Source organism: Triticum aestivum, chromosome 1A (assembly GCF_018294505.1).
Source record: "Triticum aestivum cultivar Chinese Spring chromosome 1A, IWGSC CS RefSeq v2.1, whole genome shotgun sequence".
Classification (NCBI taxonomy): Eukaryota; Viridiplantae; Streptophyta; class Magnoliopsida; order Poales; family Poaceae; genus Triticum; species Triticum aestivum.
Genome location: NC_057794.1, coordinates 43,783,517 through 43,801,754, shown reverse-complemented (window position 1 = coordinate 43,801,754; position 18,238 = coordinate 43,783,517). Strand labels below are relative to the sequence as shown.

Here is an 18,238-nt window from a genome sequence, read left to right as displayed (position 1 = left end):
GGGGAGGGTCTGGCTTAACCAGAGAGTTGGCACTTGTGAAGCTGGATGGGTGTACAGGGGCCAGAAGGTCCGGGCCGGCCGGAGGTTCCGGGGGCCGGAAGGTCCGGGCTGGTTCCGGGCTAACCGGAGAGTTGGCACGCCCGGGCTGGTCGAAGACGTTGGAGGCCGAAAGGTCCGGGCTCTGGCCGGAAGTTCCGAGCTGTCCAGAGAGTTGACGCCTGTCTTTTCTTCTTCAGCTCCATCTTCCTCTTCTGATTCTCCTTGCTCCTTAGCTTCTTCATGGCTAACTCCTTGATGCCTGAGTTTGCATAATGTCTCCATTTGAGGTAGTAGCCATGTCTCATATGCATCTAAGTGAACTTGTGAGAGGAGAGATGTCACCTTTATTTCGAGAGCTCTTGCACGTGCTCGTGTCATGGATCCGCTAGGCATTTGGTGAGACGATGGTGGGTCCATGGGGATGACCTTGGGATGCTCCGCATCATCTCCTCCCCCTTGAGGAAGATCCGTCCTCGGATCAAATTCTTCATCACCATGGTGGGGAGAGAGATCTTTGATGTTGAAGATGTCGCTCACGGAGTACTTGTAGCGTGGGATGTCGATCTTGTATGCGTTGTTGTTGTAACGTGCAAGAACCTTGAAGGGTCCATCCGCTCGTGGTTGAAGTTTGGACTTGTGTTCTTGGGGAAAGCGGTCCTTGCGAAGGTGTAGCCACACAAGATCTCCAATGTTGAATACCATAGGGTGCTTGTTGATGTTGAGCTCGGTCGCAAGTCGTTGTACTTGGCACTCGATGGTATGCCTTGTATCTTCATGCACCTTCTTGAGATGAGTCACACATGCACTTGCGTGCAAATTGATTCGCTCTTGGAGTGGTAGAGGGAGGATGTCCAATGGTGACAATGGGTTGAATCTGTAGACGACCTCGAAGGGGGACTTGTTGGTTGTTGAGTGTCTTGCGCGGTTGTAGGCGAACTCGGCCATAGGTAAGCACTCATCCCGCTCCTTGCTGTTCTTATTGATGAGTACTCGAAGTAGAGTGGAGAGTGTGCGGTTGGTCACCTCCGTTTGGCCGTCAGTTTGTGGATGATACACCGTGGAGAATAGTAGCTTGATTCCGAGCTTGGAGCATAGGGTCTTCCAAAAGTATCTAAGGAACTTGATGTCGCGGTCCGAGACGATCGTCTTTGGCACACCATGTAGACGCAATATTTCCTTACAAAAGAGATTAGCAACATGTGAAGCATCGTCTATCTTGTTGCAAGGGATGAAATGTGCCATCTTAGAGAAACGGTCCACAATGACAAATACTGAATCCTTTCCATTTCTAGTCCTAGGCAATCCAAGTACAAAATCCATGCTAATGTCTTCCCATGGTTGATATGGAATTGGGAGAGGCATGTAAAGGTCATGGGATTGAGCTTTAGACTTAGCTTTGCGACATGTAGAGCATCGGTTGGTGAAGCGGTTGACGTCGCGAAACATCTTGGGCCAAAAATAGTTCTTGGAGAGCGTGGCGAAAGTCTTGTCGCGTCCAAAATATCCCATTAAGCCTCCTCCATGAGATTCCTGCAAAAGCAACAAATGAAGAGAAGACTCGGGGATGCAAAGCTTGTGAGCTCTCATAAGATATCCATCTTTGATGTCATAGCGTTCCCAAGAGGTGTGCATCAAACACTTTGCATAAGGAGTAGAAAAGGTAGGATCATGCTCATACAAGTCTTTTATATGCTCAAAGCCAATGACATCTAATTCAAGTTGAGTAACAAGCATGCATATGCGGGAAAGGGCATCCGCCACAATGTTTTCCTTACCTTTAATGTACTTGATGAAATAAGGAAAAGACTCAATAAATTCACTCCATTTAGCATGACGCTTGTTCAACTTGGTTTGGCCCTTAAGGTACTTGAGCGTTTCATGGTCGGTATGAATGATAAATTCATGAGGGCGAAGATAGTGTTCCCATTCATGCAAAATGCGCACTAAAGCATAGAGCTCTTTGTCATAGATGGGGTAATTGAGCTGCGCTCCAGAAAGTTTCTCACTAAAGTAAGCTTTGGGCCACTTCTCTTGCGTTAACACACCTCCTATGCCATTACCACTAGCATCACAATGAATCTCAAAGGGTTTGTCAAAGTTGGGTAAAGCAAGCACGGGAGCATGAGTAAGAAAATTCTTAAGCTCATCGAAAGCGGTATCTTGGGATGGTCCCCAAACAAAAGGCGCATTCTTCTTGCTCAAAGCATGCAAAGGCAAAGCAATGGTGCTAAAATCTTTCACAAACTGATGATAGAAACCCACAAGGCCAAGAAAGCTATGCACTTGTTGCAAGTTGGTTGGTTGGGGCCAAGTCTTAATAGCATTAATCTTGGACTCATCTACATGAACACCCTTAGAAGATACAACAAAACCCAAGAAAACGAGCTTGTCAACGCCAAAAAGGCATTCCTCCATATTAGCATAGAGGTGCTCTTTTCGAAGAGTTTGTAAAACGGTTTGGACATGGGTGACATGCTCTTTGAGAAACTTGTTAAAAACAAGGATATCATCGAAGTAGACCACAACAAACACAACAATGTAAGGGCCAAAGACATGATTCATAAGACGCATAAAAGTACCCGGTGCTTCCAATAGACCCATATGCATGACTAACCACTCATACAAGCCAAACTTGGTTTTGAAAGCGGTTTTCCATTCATCACCCTCTTGTATGCGGATTTGATAGTAACCACTCTTAAGATCAATTTTCGAAAAGATAGTGGCACCAGTAAGTTCATCAATCATATCGTCAAGGCGTGGAATGGGATACCTATAACCAACGGTGATAGCATTGATAGGTCTACAATTAGAGCACATGTGAAAGCTACCGTCTCGTTTTGGCACAAGAATGACCGGTACGGCACAAGGGCTCAAACTTTCATGCACATGTCCATGGTCTATGAGATGCTTTACTTGCCTTTGTATTTCTTTGGTTTCTTCGGGTTTGACTCGGTAGGTAGCTTTGTTCGCAAGCGGTTCTCTGGGGATGAGGTCGATGCGGTGCTCGATGCCTCGTAGTGGAGGTAGTCCCGGAGGTAGCTCGTCGGGGAAAACATCGTGAAATTCCTGCAAAAGAGAAGACAACACTAGAGGAAGAGTGTGAGAGGTGTTAGTTTGTGGTTCATTGTCCTTGCACAAAAGGACGTAGTGTAGGACACTAGATGGGTTCTCACACACTCCTCTTATCTCACTTTTGGTGGCAAATAGGACTAAGTTCTTCTTTTCGCTCATCGTGAAGGTGCTCGATTTGGGCTTGTGGCACTCACTCTCTTTCTGGCGGCTCGCTCTCTCACTATTATCTCCACGATGGGTGGCTTGCTTGTCGGCGACACCTTGGCTTGGAGACATGGGACGAAGTATGTACTCCTTTCCCTTCATCTTGAAGATGTAGTGGTTCGTCTGGCCGTTGTGGATGACTCCTCTATCAAATTGCCATGGGCATCCAAGGAGAAGGTGGCAAACGGTCATTGGAACGACGTCGCACTCTAAGGTGTCTTCTTAGGCGCCAATTTTGAAGGAGACTTGTACTCGATGCTCGACTTGGATAGTGCCGAAGTCGCTAAGCCATTGCACTTTGTATGGATGTGGGTGCTTCGTCTTGGGCAATTGGAGCTTGGAGTAAAGTTCTTCACTTGCGAGATTATGATAACTCCCTCCATCGATGATGACCTTGATGGATCTTCCATTGATGCCGGCCTTGGTGTGGAATATGTGGCATCATTGGTCTTCTTCTTGGTGATGTTGGAGAGTCAATACCTTGGAGATAACAAGAGCGGGACTTGAATCTTCATCGCAAAAGACTTGTTCTTCTTCGGTGTTCACTTGCCGGTGCATGATGACTTGCTCAAGAGCGTCCATTTCTCCTTCACTCATCGAGTTGTAGGTGCTGTCATCGTCGAGGATCATGGTACGCTTGTTGGTGCACTCGTAGGACTTGTGGCCTCGGCCTCCGCATGTGAAGCATTTGAAGGAACTCATCTTGACGGTCTCATCGGTTGGAGTGGATGATGATGCAACTCTCGTCTTGAAGTTGCTTGTAGTAGGAGGATGACTTGGAGTTGACGAAGCTTTCTTGGAACTCGACTTGTCGACGTTGCTTGTAGAAGGCTTGGTAGACAGTGTTGGAGTCGTTGAAGCTTGGATGTTGGAGAAGACATAGGACTTGGATGAGAACTTGGCATACTTGAAATCGTCTTGCACTTGACGTTCCGCTTTTGTAGCTTGATGCACGAGCTCGATGAGGTTCGAGTATGGTTGGAAGTCGGCGATCTTCTTGATAGGATGGTTGAGTCCATTCAAGAAACGTGCCATAGTGTGCTCATCATCTTCCGTGACATTGGCTCGTATCATGGCAATCTCCATCTCCTTGTAATAATCTTCAACGCTCTTGGTTCCTTGCTTGAGTAGTTGGAGTTTCTTGAAGAGGTTGCGGTTGTAGTAGGTAGGCACAAAGCGTGCTCTCATGACATTCTTTATTTGCGCCCAAGTAGCGATGGGTGGTTCACCTCTTGCCTCTCGGCGCTCGATAACTTGTTCCCACCAAATGAGGACATAGTCTTGGAACTCAAGGGATGCCATTGCGATCTTCTTCTCTTCTTCAAAGTTGTGAAAACGGAAGATTTTGTCGACCTTCAATGCCCATGAAAGGTACTCTTCAGGATCTTTGCTTCCGTTGAACTTGGGCATGGTGAACTGAGCTTGCCGTAGCATTGCTCTTCATTGTGTTGGGGTCGGGGATGATGACGTCCATGTTGTTGATGGTTGTCCAACTCGTGTTTCTCTTGGCGATGGGGGTTGTCAAACTCATGTTGCTCTTGTCGTGGAGGGTTTCCATTGTCGTCATGCTCTTGATGAACTTGATGTTCTTGGCGAGCTTGTGGAGGAGATTGTCGAGCTCGAGGAGGAACTTTAGGAACTTGACGATGCACGTGAGCTTGAAATCTTCGTTCTTGAACTTCTTCGCGAAGTGCTTCTTCATGTTCATGAGCTTGTCGGCCTCGGTTGGCGACGGCTCAACTTGAATCTGGGGGGCTTGTTGCACCTCAAGTGCTTGAGCTTCACAGAGTTGTTGTTCTTGGCGTTGTGCCTCGGCATCTTGTGCATCTTGGTGTAGACGCACATGCTCTTCCTCTTCATGTTGGCGTTGTCGTTGTCTTTCTTGTGCTAGTGCAAAAGCCTCTTGGGTTTGATGTTGTCGGTGCTCTTGAGAGTTGGTGTCGTGTAGAGGATTGAGGCTTGCATGACGATCGTTGCGCGCGGCACGTCGAAGAGTGTTCGATGTCGGTGGACTTGAGCCGGAGAGGGTGAAGTCGGAGTGTCGACTTGAGCGGCTCCTTCTCGATGAAGACAAAGTGGAAGAAGAGCGGTTGAGCAACAAAGCGTGAATCTCATCCATCCTTGCGCCATTCTCTTGCTTGTGATCGTCGAGCTTGTGGTCGAAGTAGTCCCTTGTACGTTGCTCGGAGAGTCGCAAGTCGGCGGCGAGATTGTCAATGCGTTCACTCATTGTTTGTTGCTCTTGATGCAAAGCACGTTGTGCACCAAAGAGGTGACTCTTGGTGACGTATGAGTTCATGTCGTCGTCGTGCTCAATGAAGAGTGGGTTGGTAAAAGTACTTGGCCTATCCATCATTCCAAGATACAAAATGTGAGTGGTAGAAAGAGACGAATGAATACCAAATGTACCTTGACCAAAGTTGGAAGTGGAACAATGATCACTCCAAGGAGGACAAGGAAATAGCACAATTGGTACCAATTCTTGTCGGTTTCTCACACCTACACAAGTAAAAGCTTATGGTCGAGCTTGGTTAGGATGGTGGCACAAAATTTGATGCAATTGTAAGTGCGCTTCAATAATGTTGGAAAAGATTCGCAAGATTGCAATGCAAAAAGTAGACCAAGCAATGTAATGTACACGGAAACACACACACAAAGAGATAAGTGGGGTTGGGCAACCAAGGTTGAGCCAAAATGTGGAATCCACAAAATGCTCTTGTTGCACAACACTAGAGAGACGCTAGCACGATTGCACGACAGGCGGATACAAAGACTTGTGCACAACCTACTAAGCAAAAATGCAACGACTTCTATCCCAAGTATGTTCTATGCAAGGTGTTTCGATGATATGATCCAAAATGATCTAATATGACAATCTTAATGTTGTATGATGCTATGGTTCTTGCTTAAAGCTCTTTGCTTATCTTTCCCTTTTGCTTGTTTGGCTCTTTGATGTTTGAGCTCTTTTCTCATGCAATGCTTCATAAACGAAGATAGCAATTGTGTATGCGATGACAACCTTGTGACACAAGAGATGATACCAAGATATGCAACAATGATGTATGTATGCTATGGGAAGTATGATCACTAATGCGCACAAGTCTCGTTGCCGGCAATACTCAATGGCTAGTCTCGATGGGTAAGCAACGCAAAGGAGTAAGGCTATGATGGCTATCAATGTAATGGCAAGAGTGATATGTCCAATACCAAGGTGAGGTTACCGTTTCTTGCTTATGGTATGGTGTCAAAATGGTGGCATGAATACCAAGATGTAGACGAGGTGGTCTCTCTTGATGACGCGTCCGTGGCGAAGATGAGCGGCGGTTGTGTTGATGTCGAACCGTACCTAGATAGCCAAAACACAAAAGGTCACGGAACCGCAACTCAAATTCTCAAAGCTCGAAGTGGCCAAACATGTCGGAGGGTGAAACGGGTAAGCAATGGTGGAGGTATGCGGAAGTTGTGCTGGTGTAAAGGTGGTGGGATTGCTATGCAGAAGTGGTCAAAGAGGCGCAAACATTCTGTCTAGGCCGGAAATTCCGGGCAAAGCGGAAATACCGGGCAAAGCGGAAATTCCGGGCAAAGCGGAAGTTCCGGGGACCGGAGGTTCCGGGGCTGGTCGGAAGGTACGGAGGCCGGATGGTTCGGGCGGGGCTGGAAGTTCCGGGGATCGCGAATCTGGCAAGAACAGAGAATTGGGGATCATGGATTTGCGCGGAAAAACTTGGAGAACAACCCAAATCAGAAGGGGAAAAGAAATATTTGGGGAAAAAGAAGGGTGGGGAAGCTAGATCTACGAGCCACACACAAAATTCACGGATCAAATCCAACAAAACTTCATCACACCAACAAATCACAAAAAATTGGGGCTATTTTTGTGGGGAATTTTCGAATTAGGGACAAAATCAACAAAAATTAGGCTAGCAACACAACGGGGAGGCTCCGAGATCGTGATCAACGAGGCTCTTGATACCAAGATGATGTAGGGTAGGAACCCTAATCGGTCGATCTTTCACGAAAGGAGCGGATCCCGCGATGAACATGAAGAACACGAGGAGGGAAACAAGGGAAAACACGTGGAAAACACAAGAAAACACTCAACCAACAAGTATGATCACACATGCGCTAGATTCGTGAACACAAAGGAAGACACAAGATCCACGATCAACTAGGGATGATACAAAGGTAGCCAGTCTCCTCCGAAAGGAGGTCTTGAGGTTCTTCCCGTAAAGGGGTCTTGAATCCGCTTGGGGGATCTTCTCCGTAGGAGGCGCAATATTCGAGGAGAAGGTAACCAAGTGGATGAGCAAAGATCTCACACGAAATATGAGTTATTCCTTTGCTAACCGTAAAACATAGGTAGGAGAAGAGTATATATAGTCTAAGGGGCGAAAGGGTACACGAGCCTCGGTCCAAGTCGCTGCGCGCAGGCAGGGCCGGAAGTTCCTGGCGAGGACAGAAGTTCCGGGCACCGGAGGTTCCGGGCCAGGTTCCAAGGAGGGTCCGGCCTAACCAGAGAGTTGGCACGTGTGGAGCTAGATAGGTGTACAGGGGTCGGAAGGTCCGGGCTGGTCGGAGGTTCCGGGGGGGCGGAAGGTTCGGGCTGGTTTTGGGCTAACCAGAGAGTTCGTACGCCTGGGCTGGTCGAAGACGTCGGAGGCCGGAAGGTCCGGGGGCCAGAAGGTCCGAGCCCTGGCCGGAAGTTCCGGGCTGTCTAGAGAGTTGACGCCTGTCTTTTCTTCTTCAGCTCCATCTTCCTCTTCTGATTCTCCTTGCTCCTTACCTTCTTCATGGCTAACTCCTTAATGCGTGAGTATGCATAATGTCTCCATTTGAGGTAGTAGTCATGTCTCATATGCATCGAAGTGAACTTGTGAGAGGAGAGATGTCACCACGGTTTCGAGAGCTCTTACACGTGCTCGTGTCATGGGTCCGCTAGGAACTTGGTGAGACGATGGTGGGTCCATGGGGATGACCTTGGGATGCTCCGTATCATGGTTGTGTAGATATCGGTACGAGCTTCATACTATTATTCCAAGCATCATCATGATTTATTCATCATGGATTAAATAAACTAATAAAAAGTTGCTAATTTCGCCATCAAAACCGTTGTGTAGCTTGAGGCCATTGCATTTTATTAGTACCCCTCTGTCCGAAAATACTTCTCAACAAAACGGATAAAAAGGGATGTATCTAGAACTAAAATACGTCTAGATACATCTTCTTTTATCCATTTTGATGACAAGTATTTCCGAATAGAGCGAGTACAATATTTGGGTTGGTTCCTCTATACATTCAGTTCCGAAGGTCCCTGGTAGGGGACATATCACTACTAGAGAAATTCCTATACACAAAAGTTTAGTAGTAGCGCTTTTTATAAAAAACGCTACTACTACTTATCAGTAGCGCTTGCGCATGGCAAGCACTGCTACTATGCACTTACGTAGCGCTGTTTTCATAAAACACGCTACTACTAAAATTGCCAGGCCGTTGCCGGTAGGCCAGGCATAGTAGTAGCGCTTTTAAGCACTACTACTATGGGCTCCTTATCCATACCAACGGCCCGCGCTTGACCTCACTCCCCCCTCACACACTCTCACTCTCGTGCGCCTCCGTCGCGCGCATTCGCTGCCGTCGTCCCACGCGCGCCGCCGTCCCCCATGCCGGTCATCTCCCGCCGACCGCCCTCACCCACGCCGGCTCTCCTCCCCCGCCGGCCACCCTCATCCGCACTAGCCTCCTCCCCCGTAGGCCCTCCTCCCCCCCCCCCCCGCGTCGGCCGTCCTTCACCGAGAGGTACTCCTCCTCCCTCCTCCCTCCTCCTCCCTTAGGTTAATTAACATAGGTGAATTTAGTTCATTAGGTTAACTAAGTTGAACTAAGTGAACTAGCTAGGTTAATTTGGTTTACTAACTAGGTTAATTAGATGTTTTTAGATGTTTGGTTAACTAATTTGGTTACTAAGTAGATGTTAATTAGGTTAGGACAGTAGTGGTACTGGTAATTATATTTTTAGTTAGGGAAGTAGGTTAGGTAACTAAGTAGATGTTAATTTAGGGCAGTAGTGTTTAGTTTATAGAAAAAATTCAATATAGTTTTTTTTACTATTTTTTAGTAAGTTTTTAATAGAATTAGTTAGAAAATTAATAAAACTAGTTAAACTAGTTTATTTTTATTAAGTACTAGTTTATTTTATTTATAGTAAGTGGTTAGTGGAACTAGTTGAATTAATAAAACTAGTTTATTTTTAGTAAGAAAATTTAGGTATATGAGATTTGATGATCTAATTAAAATTTTACTATAGAACTAGTTTATTTTTAGTAAGAAAATTAATAGAATTAGTTTATTTTTTTAATTAAACAATTATTCCCGCATCGATGTCGACAATGCATATCCCGCATCCTCGTCATCGACTCGGCAGAGGAGGCCTACTTGATTAGAGGGGCCATGTCCGGGACTGGGCTCCGTCGGGCTGGTACTGGGAGGTGCTACCTTTCGGGGGGCGCAGCTTGGTGAGGAGCCAGCCCGTCGTTGACCCGAACCTTCTTTGGTGGCGGTCGCGTGGGCCAGTGAGAATGCGGAGGCTTGTGGACCCCGTGAAGGTGGTACGTCATTGTGTCAGCGAGGAGAACAAGCATGTCCATCGCTATATGGTTGCGTTGGAGGGCAGATTCTCCAATACCTGGCAGGTTCTTCAGGGATCTCACTGGAGCTATGATCCTGTGATGGTTCCTTCTCTTTGGGTGTCCACCGTCCATGCCGATACCGATCGTTCACTAGGGTTTTAGTTGTATTAGTAATGTTATATGTATGATACTATTCGAGATGTATTAGTGATAATATTCGATGATGTACGGACGAAAGAAATAATTTAGTTTTGCTTATTGAATGCATGCTAATTTGAATACTAATTTATTTTACGATTTGGTTTTGTTTATTGAATGCTCAAATTGGAAAACTAATCCTACTTAGAATGCTCAAATTGGAGAGCACTATGCAAGGCGTATGCATTTGATTAGTTGATAGCTTATAGGGTTTTTCTTTTTGCAGAAATCAAGGAGCCCTCCATCATCACCGCCGTCGTCCCGGTCACCGACCTCCTCCGACCTCGAGGTGAGACTTGCCAAATCTCCATGTCAATATGAATCCTATAAGACATTTTGAAATGTTTTTTTATATTTTGAACCATTGAAATGCAATGACCATCAAGTTTGAATGCTCATATGATGTAGATATAAACATGTATATCTTGTGTTGCTCAAATAGGATATGTGCTTTCCCAAGTGGCCGGCCATGTTTGCAGGTTACACCTCCGAGTGGCCTATGTTTTGCCGGAGTGTTGATTAATTTCCGTTCCGGCAAATTTCAGGTGCTCGATGTGTCCTTTTTTAGCAAAGGTCATGCCGTATTTTTTTAGTGAATTCTAGCATGACTTGTGCTAGAATATGTAGGAAATATCGAGTGACCTGGATTTTCTAGAAAAATAATTAAACGACATTTTAGGTTGACTTTAAGTCTGTTGAGACTCCATACATGACAGTCAACAAATGAGTGAGGGAGAAAGTGTGCACCATATATATATGAGAGAAGAAGAATCCCGACTGTTATCGTGGGGGTCGTTTTTTTCCTTCTTCTCCTTGTGCCAGACCTTTGGTATGCACTAGGGGAAGGAGGAATAACGACCATCACCGACGATCGAAAAATCAATGAGGGAGTATATGTACCATATATGAGAGAGGACGAAGAATCCCGACTGTTGTCGTGGGGGTCGTTTCTCCTTCTCCTTGTGCTAGACCTTTGTTATGCACTAGGGGGAGGAGGAGTAACGACCATCACCAGCGGTCGCAAATGTCAGAGAGGAATCAGTGAGTGAGAGTCTCCACCACATATGTGAGGACGAAAAATCCTGACTGTTGTCGTGGGGGTCGCTTCTCATTTGTTCCCGTGTACTAGACATTTTGGTGTAATGCACTCGAGGACGAAGGGAGGAGCAACCATCTCCGATGGTCAAATATATACACCACGCGAGCCGAGAGTTTTCAAGAAAAGACTCGGCATACCGATAGTCAACCCGTGATGAATAATAATGATCTAATTTAGTTTTTGTAGTACATATTTTTAATTGTACAAGTTCAATCTTTAAATTATTTGAACCTAGGAAATGTCGTCATCGGACGTCGAAAGTCTCCCGAGGGAGTGCGACTGGTGCAACGACGACCGGGGTCTATGCGACAGGTCTCACCTGGACGAAGGTCGGCGTTTCAGCATTAAGCTCCAGGAGACCTTCGATGTTGAAATGATACGCAACAACGACAAGTTTTTTTTCGTAATTAAGCACGACTTCTACTACTTCAACGTGTAATTTTCGTCTTTTGCAATTCGACTAGCTTATCCCATGCCATGCAAGATGCTATGTCTTTGAGAGGCTGGACTTTGAAGATCATGAAAGTATGGAAACAAAGAAAATTCACCTAAGGACCCATCATGGTATGGATTTTGAAATAAATCTGTACAATTCTGAGAGCATAACTCATTTTGGTTGCACGAATTGGGAAGAACTTTGCAAGATGTATGGTTTTTATGAGGGTATGCTTGTCACCATGGATCTTGGTGATCCTAACATCGCCGAAGACAATTAGGACATTTGGGTCCTTGTTGATACACTTCCAATTCTACCTCTATGTGAGTTTCTCAAACATAGTTATTAAGTAATTTATATTGTTTATTTCAAAATAGTTGACAGCTTATTTTCATTCTTCAAAGAATGTGCGGAAGATGGTAGACAGAACCTACTACACCGATGGCTCAGAATTAACTTATTAGGAGAAAAATCATCTGATCGCATTTTGTACTGATCTTGAGAATTACAATATCTATTATCAAACTCCTACACATCATGGTCAATACATGCCACTAGTGCACGTGTTGAACTACGGTAACATCCATGGAGATGCCATGGTAAGATTTTTTACTATTACGACATTCGTGCGTGTTTTGCATAAATTCTTTTAAAATTGAACTACATTGCTAACTACGAAGTCATTACTATGTTTTTCAACATTAAATCCCGAAGGATTGTGTGCCTCATCTGATGTTTCAAAATGATCGCCTTGATATTTTGAACATACGGCCAGGTCATCCTACGTATCACACCTGTCCATATCGGATTTCTAAAACCGGTGAAGACATGACAATCAAAGAATGAAAAAAATGTATGGTCAGTCATAGGGGGCTACTTGGAAGCAACATTGTGCGAAAGACAAGAATTGGAGACGGGATAATCTCCATTCTCTATAATGGAGAGTCAGGGCCTATCTTGTTTTATACTATTTTACCTAAGAGAAGGTAGTAGGTCCTAGCTAATATTCATGATCATGTGCTAGGAATAACCAAGTAGGATTGGTTAGATGACTATGACGATGATGAGTATGACTTGTTATTATGGTATCGAGTAGAAGTTGTATGATCGATGATGATGAGTATGACTTGTTATTATGATACCAATGAAGAGTTATTTATTATTATGATCGATGATGCATGATGCTAAGTTGTTATATGAGCATGATGAGTTATTATATATATCAATAGGTGAAATGAACATGGATTAGATTCAAGTGGAGGCAACATGTGGTGCACATCGAAAGTACTACTAATCCAAACTAGATCAAGTTTGGATTAGTAGTACTTTTGACATGCACCATATATTGCCTCCACTTTAATCTACTTCATGTTCATTTCACCCACTGTTATATATAATAACTAATCATGGTCATAAAATCATATGATGAAAGTACTGTATATAAAACCACAACGAAAATAAGTTGTATTTTTAAAAATACAGGAAAAGTTAGCAGCAGCGCTTTTGAGAAGAAACGGTATTGCTACTTACTACTATCACTAGCGCTTTCCCAACAAAAGAACTACTGCTAACTAGGTATAGCAGTAGCGCTTCCTGTCCAGCGCTACTGCTACTAGTTAGCTGTAGCGCCTTAGTGGTAGCGCTCGTACAAGCGCTACTGCTAGCTATAAAACAAGAGCTACTACTAGGGTTTTCCCTAGTAGTGTATGGCTACATCTTGTGCGCAAGTTGATGGAGGTTAACCATTCAGATAGGCCTGATACGCTTCAGTGGAAACTCTCGATGTCAAGAGTTTTCTGGGTGAAGTCCATGTATCTAGATTTAATAGACTCTGGTCAATCCCGAAATCGCTTCATATTTGGAAGATTAAAGTGCCTTTAAAAATAAAAAATGATGTGGCTTGTGCACAAGTGAGTCTGACTATGGATAACTTGGAAAAATAAAGATGGGAGTGTAGTAAACATGCTGCTTTTGCAATCATGATGAAACTATGAAACACCTTTTTCTCAAATGCCCGCTAGGCAGGCTTTTATGGTGTAAGGTACATGTGGTCTTTAACATTACTCCTTCGAATAGTATTACAACGTTATTTGGGTGTGGTTGGATGGATTAGAGCCTCAAATTACAAAACATATTCGAGTCGGGGTGTGTGCATTACTTTGGACTATATGTGGAATTGCTGAAATGGTGTGATCTTTAGCAGACAATCCATTACAATTCTTTTGCAGGTCATCTACAGAGCAACTGCATGGATCCCTATGTAGTCCTTACTCAGCCATGGAAGTCAAGGAGTATATGGCTATTAGGTTCAACCATTGGGAGACGGTAGCAGGGGATACCTACAACCGATTTGAATGGTGATCAGTTATGAAATAGATGTTTAGTCATTTTGTTCTATTTTTGCCGGTTGTGGCACTTTTTTTACTATATTTAAGCTCTTCGTGAGAGTTTGTACCAAATTTCAGACTTTGCTTAATAATATGGTTGCATGCATCATATTGATGCAGAGGCCGTGGATAATCCTCTTCAAAAAAATGACCTATCCAAAAGTTCATTTCACGATTTGACCTATGTCACGCATGCTTTTTATTATTATCAGTCACGAACAGTTAAATAATTAGAGAATAATTGCGAGTCGCTAATGAAAGTGCGACTGTCCGAGACTTTGGACCGTGGGTCACTTATCGACTCTATCATGGGCCTAACCCACGTCTCCGCATACGACGTTATATATATTGACGGTGTTGGCAACTCCAGTCGACACTCTCGTTCCCTCCTCGCGCACAACCCTAGCCGTACTCTGCTATTCCTCTCATTGTTGATGCTTTCGATGGTTTCATTCTGTCGACCGCATGCACGACCGTTCGGGAGAGTAAACCTCTGGAACCCTGCCTTTTGCGACCCTGCACTGAGAGAAGGGCGATGAGGCTTTTGGAGAGCGTCTCTGCGTGAGTGCTCCTTGTTTGTCGTCGTCTTGGTCATCCACTTAGACTACTCCCTCGGCATCGAACACATGTCAGCCACCACGGCCGCCAAGAAGAAGGCTATGGAGGCTGCCGCGGCTTTAGGCCGGCCTGTTGGGGGGTATTGATCTGATTATCCCCTATTTACTCCTTCATGTGCTAACCGGGTTTGTTGTGTTTATAGATGTTTTGGAGCTTGTTTAGATATCAGTATGATTTATTCACCATGAATTAAATAAATTAATCAAAAAAGGTGCTAATTTACCCATCAAAACCGTGACTACTTGTGGCTAGCTTGAGACCGTTGCGTTTTGTTGGGAATTGGGTAGAGTAAAAAAGGAAGAGAGCAGTTGTAGTAAATAATACAGTAGTAAATGGTAAAAAGGAGAGTAATCTTGTAACGAAGAAAGAATGGTCAAAAAGAGAAAAAGGAGAAACGGCCTCTGTCCATGGCATGGCCCATCCACGTCGGCTTGGCTACAAAACAAGGCTTCCCTCCCTTCCTTGGCGTCCCCTCTCTCAGGTCCTGTTTGTTTCATAAGTCCTAAGAATTTTTTAAGTCCCAACTTATAAGTCATAAGTCCCTACCTGTTTGTTTACAGGGACTTATAAGTCTCGAGTCCCTACCTGTTTGTTTACAGGGACTTATAAGTCCATGTTGCACCGGGGCAAGAGGCGGGGCGGCGACGGGGCGAGAGGCGGGGCGGCGACGGGGCGAGAGGCGGGGCGGCGGCAGGGCGAGAGGCGGGGCGGCGACGGGGCGAGAGGCGGGGCGGCGACGGGGCGAGAGGCGGGGCGGCGACGGGGCGACGACGGGGCGGCGACGGGGCGAGAGGTGGGGCGGCGACGGGGCGACGACGGGGCGGCGACGGGGCGGCGGCAGGGCGAGAGGCGGGGCGGCGACGGGGCGGCGGCAGGGCGAGAGGCGGGGCGGCGACGGGGCGACGACGGCCCGGCGACAGGGCGAGAGGCGGGGCGGCGACGGGGCGACGACGGGGCGAGAGGCGGGGCGAGAGGCGGGGCGGCGACGGGGCGGCGGCAGGGCGAGAGGCGGGGCGGCGACGGGGCGACGGCGGGGCGGCGACGGGGCGAGAGGCGGGGCGGCGACGGGGCGGTGACGGGGCGAGAGGCGGGGCGGCGACGGGGCGAGAGGCAGGAGGGCGACGGGGCGAGAGGCGGGGCGGCGACGGGGCGAGAGGCAGGGCGGCGGTGGCGATTGGACCGAGAGGCAGGCGGCGTGCGGGGAACCAGCCTGGAGCGACGCGGGTAGGTCCGGCCCGGGATAAGTCCCAATAAGCTCCTCCCTGAGAGTCTTATTTAATAAGTCCCAAATCACCACAATAAGTCTCAATAAGTCCCTTGTGTTTGGTTTAGGTGGAACTTATAGAAACTTTTTTAAGTCCTTAAAGCAATAAGTCCCTGGAAACAAACACCCTCTCAGTCTCCGTCCTCCTCGCCGTCTGCTACCCACCAAACCACCACAGCGGAAGCGAACCACCCCGGCGCAGCAGCAGCGATGGCCCTCGCCTTCACCTCCTCCGTCCCCTTCCCGGCCGCCGCTGCCCCCGGTCTGCTGCAGCAGCAGCAGCAGCAGGTCCACGTCGTCGGAGGCGGCCGCGTGCTCCTCCTCGGGTCAGCACCGTCGCCGGGCTCGGGCACGTTGGTCCTTGCTGTGTCTGTGCCGGCAGTCGGAGGTGCGAAGGCGCCGGCTCCCCTTCGCTGCGCCTGCGCCGCTGGAGACAATGCTTCGCCGTCCGACAAGGAGAAGGTACGTAGGTCCCTTTCCGTCCGGCCGTCACTTTGCTCCGATCCATCGGTTCCACGCCTAGCTTGTTCACTTGTTGCTGAATCTTCCTCCGGTTCGGTCCGGCCGGATGCAGGCCTTTCTGGAGGCCATGGAGGAAGCGCGCGGCAAGTTCCACGCCGTCATCAGCGCCGGCGACAAGACCGTCCTGGAGCGCCTCGCCATCACCGCCAAGGACAGCCTTGGCCTCCTGGCGAGCATGACGAAGGATCATCCCTTCCCGCTCCCCGACGCCATGTACCAGGTACATACATCTCCGCCTTCCTCCTCTCCTACACCATCTCCATCTCCATCTCCATCTCCATCTCCATCTTGATGCGCGCGCTTCTTCCTCTCGTCCTACACTCCATGCCGTATGGATCTATCATTGATTCACGTGTCTCGTACGCACGCATGCCTGCAGGAGGTGGCGCGCATCACTTGGGCGTTCCTGGAGGTAGAGGGCGAGTGCGAGGGCGGCTACGCCAGCGCCGACACCGTGCTGGCCGCCATCGATGCCTTGCGCAACATGTCCGTGACCTTCCTCGGCTCCGGCGTGGATGACCCGGAGTGGCACCCGGCTTTTCTCGGCGACGTCTCCGACGAGGAAGACAAGGCCAACTACCTGCTCAACCTGGCCAACGGCTTCTGCCTGTTCCACTTTAAGCTGCTGTGTCGTTACCGCCAGGCTTCTCCGGCCATGGAGGAGGAGGCTCCCGTCGTCGCCTACAAGTACCCGTACCAGGCCATGCTGGTGCAGAATGACAAGGATCTCGCCGAGCACCTCCGCACCACCGCCAAGGACTGCCAAGGATTCCTCGCAAGAATGATGGCCAAAGTTCGCGTCTTGCCTCTCCCCGATGTCGTCTGCGAGGTACAAACAAGGTCCATCCATCCATCCATCGTTCATCTTTCATCGCATCCGCATGCTCCGTCGCTAATTTGGGGACACGTCTGCGTCTGCGTGCAGGAGCTCATTGCCATCGGCAAGTCCTTTGTCAGGGTCGAGGTCGAATGCGACAAGGGATGCGCCACCACCGGCAGCGTCGTGGCTGCGATGGACGGCCTCACGCGCGTCACCGAGATCATCGCCGGCAGTGGCAGGGCGAAAACCCTCAAGCCCTACGACCTGAGGCCCACCGTCGCCATCACCGGCGACCAAGAGAAGCTGGCCTTCATGTGGGATTTGGCCGCCGCATTCAGCGTCCACTTCTACGACGTCAAGTTCCGTTGCGCTGACTTCTTCTGATGTTTTATGCCTAGTGCTTGTGCGGGCTGAAAGAAGAACTACCATATGCTCCTAGTAGCTTCTGTGTTGGATCCAAAGTTTTAAATAGCGCGCTAAGCCTCTTAGCGGCGGACCTCTTCTAAACGCTATAGCGCGCTATAGCGGAGCTATAGCACGCTATTTATAATGTTTGTTTATTTGTTTGGACCAAAGTCTTTTAGCGCAAGATCTTTTGTAAACGCTATAGCGTGCTATAGCGAAGCTATATATAGCGGGCTATTTAAAACCATGGTTGGATCTCATATTCTGAAAACTATTGATTTGATCCTAGCTAGAAACATCAAGTCATGATCCTTATCTATCTATCTATCTATCTATCTATCTATCTATCTATTTTGGTTTCAATTTCCTAAATTTACCTCCTCTGCTTGATCTGTGATGTTCTACTGTATCTGTATGGCTCTGCTTGAAATTTTGTTTCATTCTGGCATTCATATTCACAACAGAGCATACAAAACGTTCATTTGTGTTCCTTTGGGAAAAACTCTGCTCCTCTAGTGTCAAATTCTGAACTTTAATGCTAACTCAAC

At 47.3% G+C, this 18,238-nt stretch overlaps 1 protein-coding gene across 1 annotated transcript; it reads left to right on the top strand.

The window, feature by feature from the left end:
- The first annotated feature begins 16,073 nt into the window (after nt 1-16,073).
- On the top strand, nt 16,074-17,913 carry LOC123087137 (uncharacterized). The gene is made up of 4 exons (XM_044509089.1): nt 16,074-16,405; nt 16,518-16,685; nt 16,845-17,294; nt 17,391-17,913. Exons 1-4 carry the CDS (start codon nt 16,154-16,156, stop codon nt 17,667-17,669), a joined length of 1,149 nt encoding a protein of 382 aa, XP_044365024.1. The 5' UTR covers nt 16,074-16,153; the 3' UTR covers nt 17,670-17,913.
- The last annotated feature ends 325 nt before the right edge of the window (nt 17,914-18,238 follow it).

Bases quoted from the DNA above. Each gene is read 5' to 3' on its own strand.
- LOC123087137 (XM_044509089.1), top strand. From the start codon at position 16,154: ATGGCCCTCGCCTTCACCTCCTCCGTCCCCTTCCCGGCCGCCGCTGCC. The intron at 16,686-16,844 runs GTACATACATCT...GCATGCCTGCAG, and splicing joins TCCCCGACGCCATGTACCAG to GAGGTGGCGCGCATCACTTG. The intron at 17,295-17,390 runs GTACAAACAAGG...GTCTGCGTGCAG, and splicing joins TCCCCGATGTCGTCTGCGAG to GAGCTCATTGCCATCGGCAA.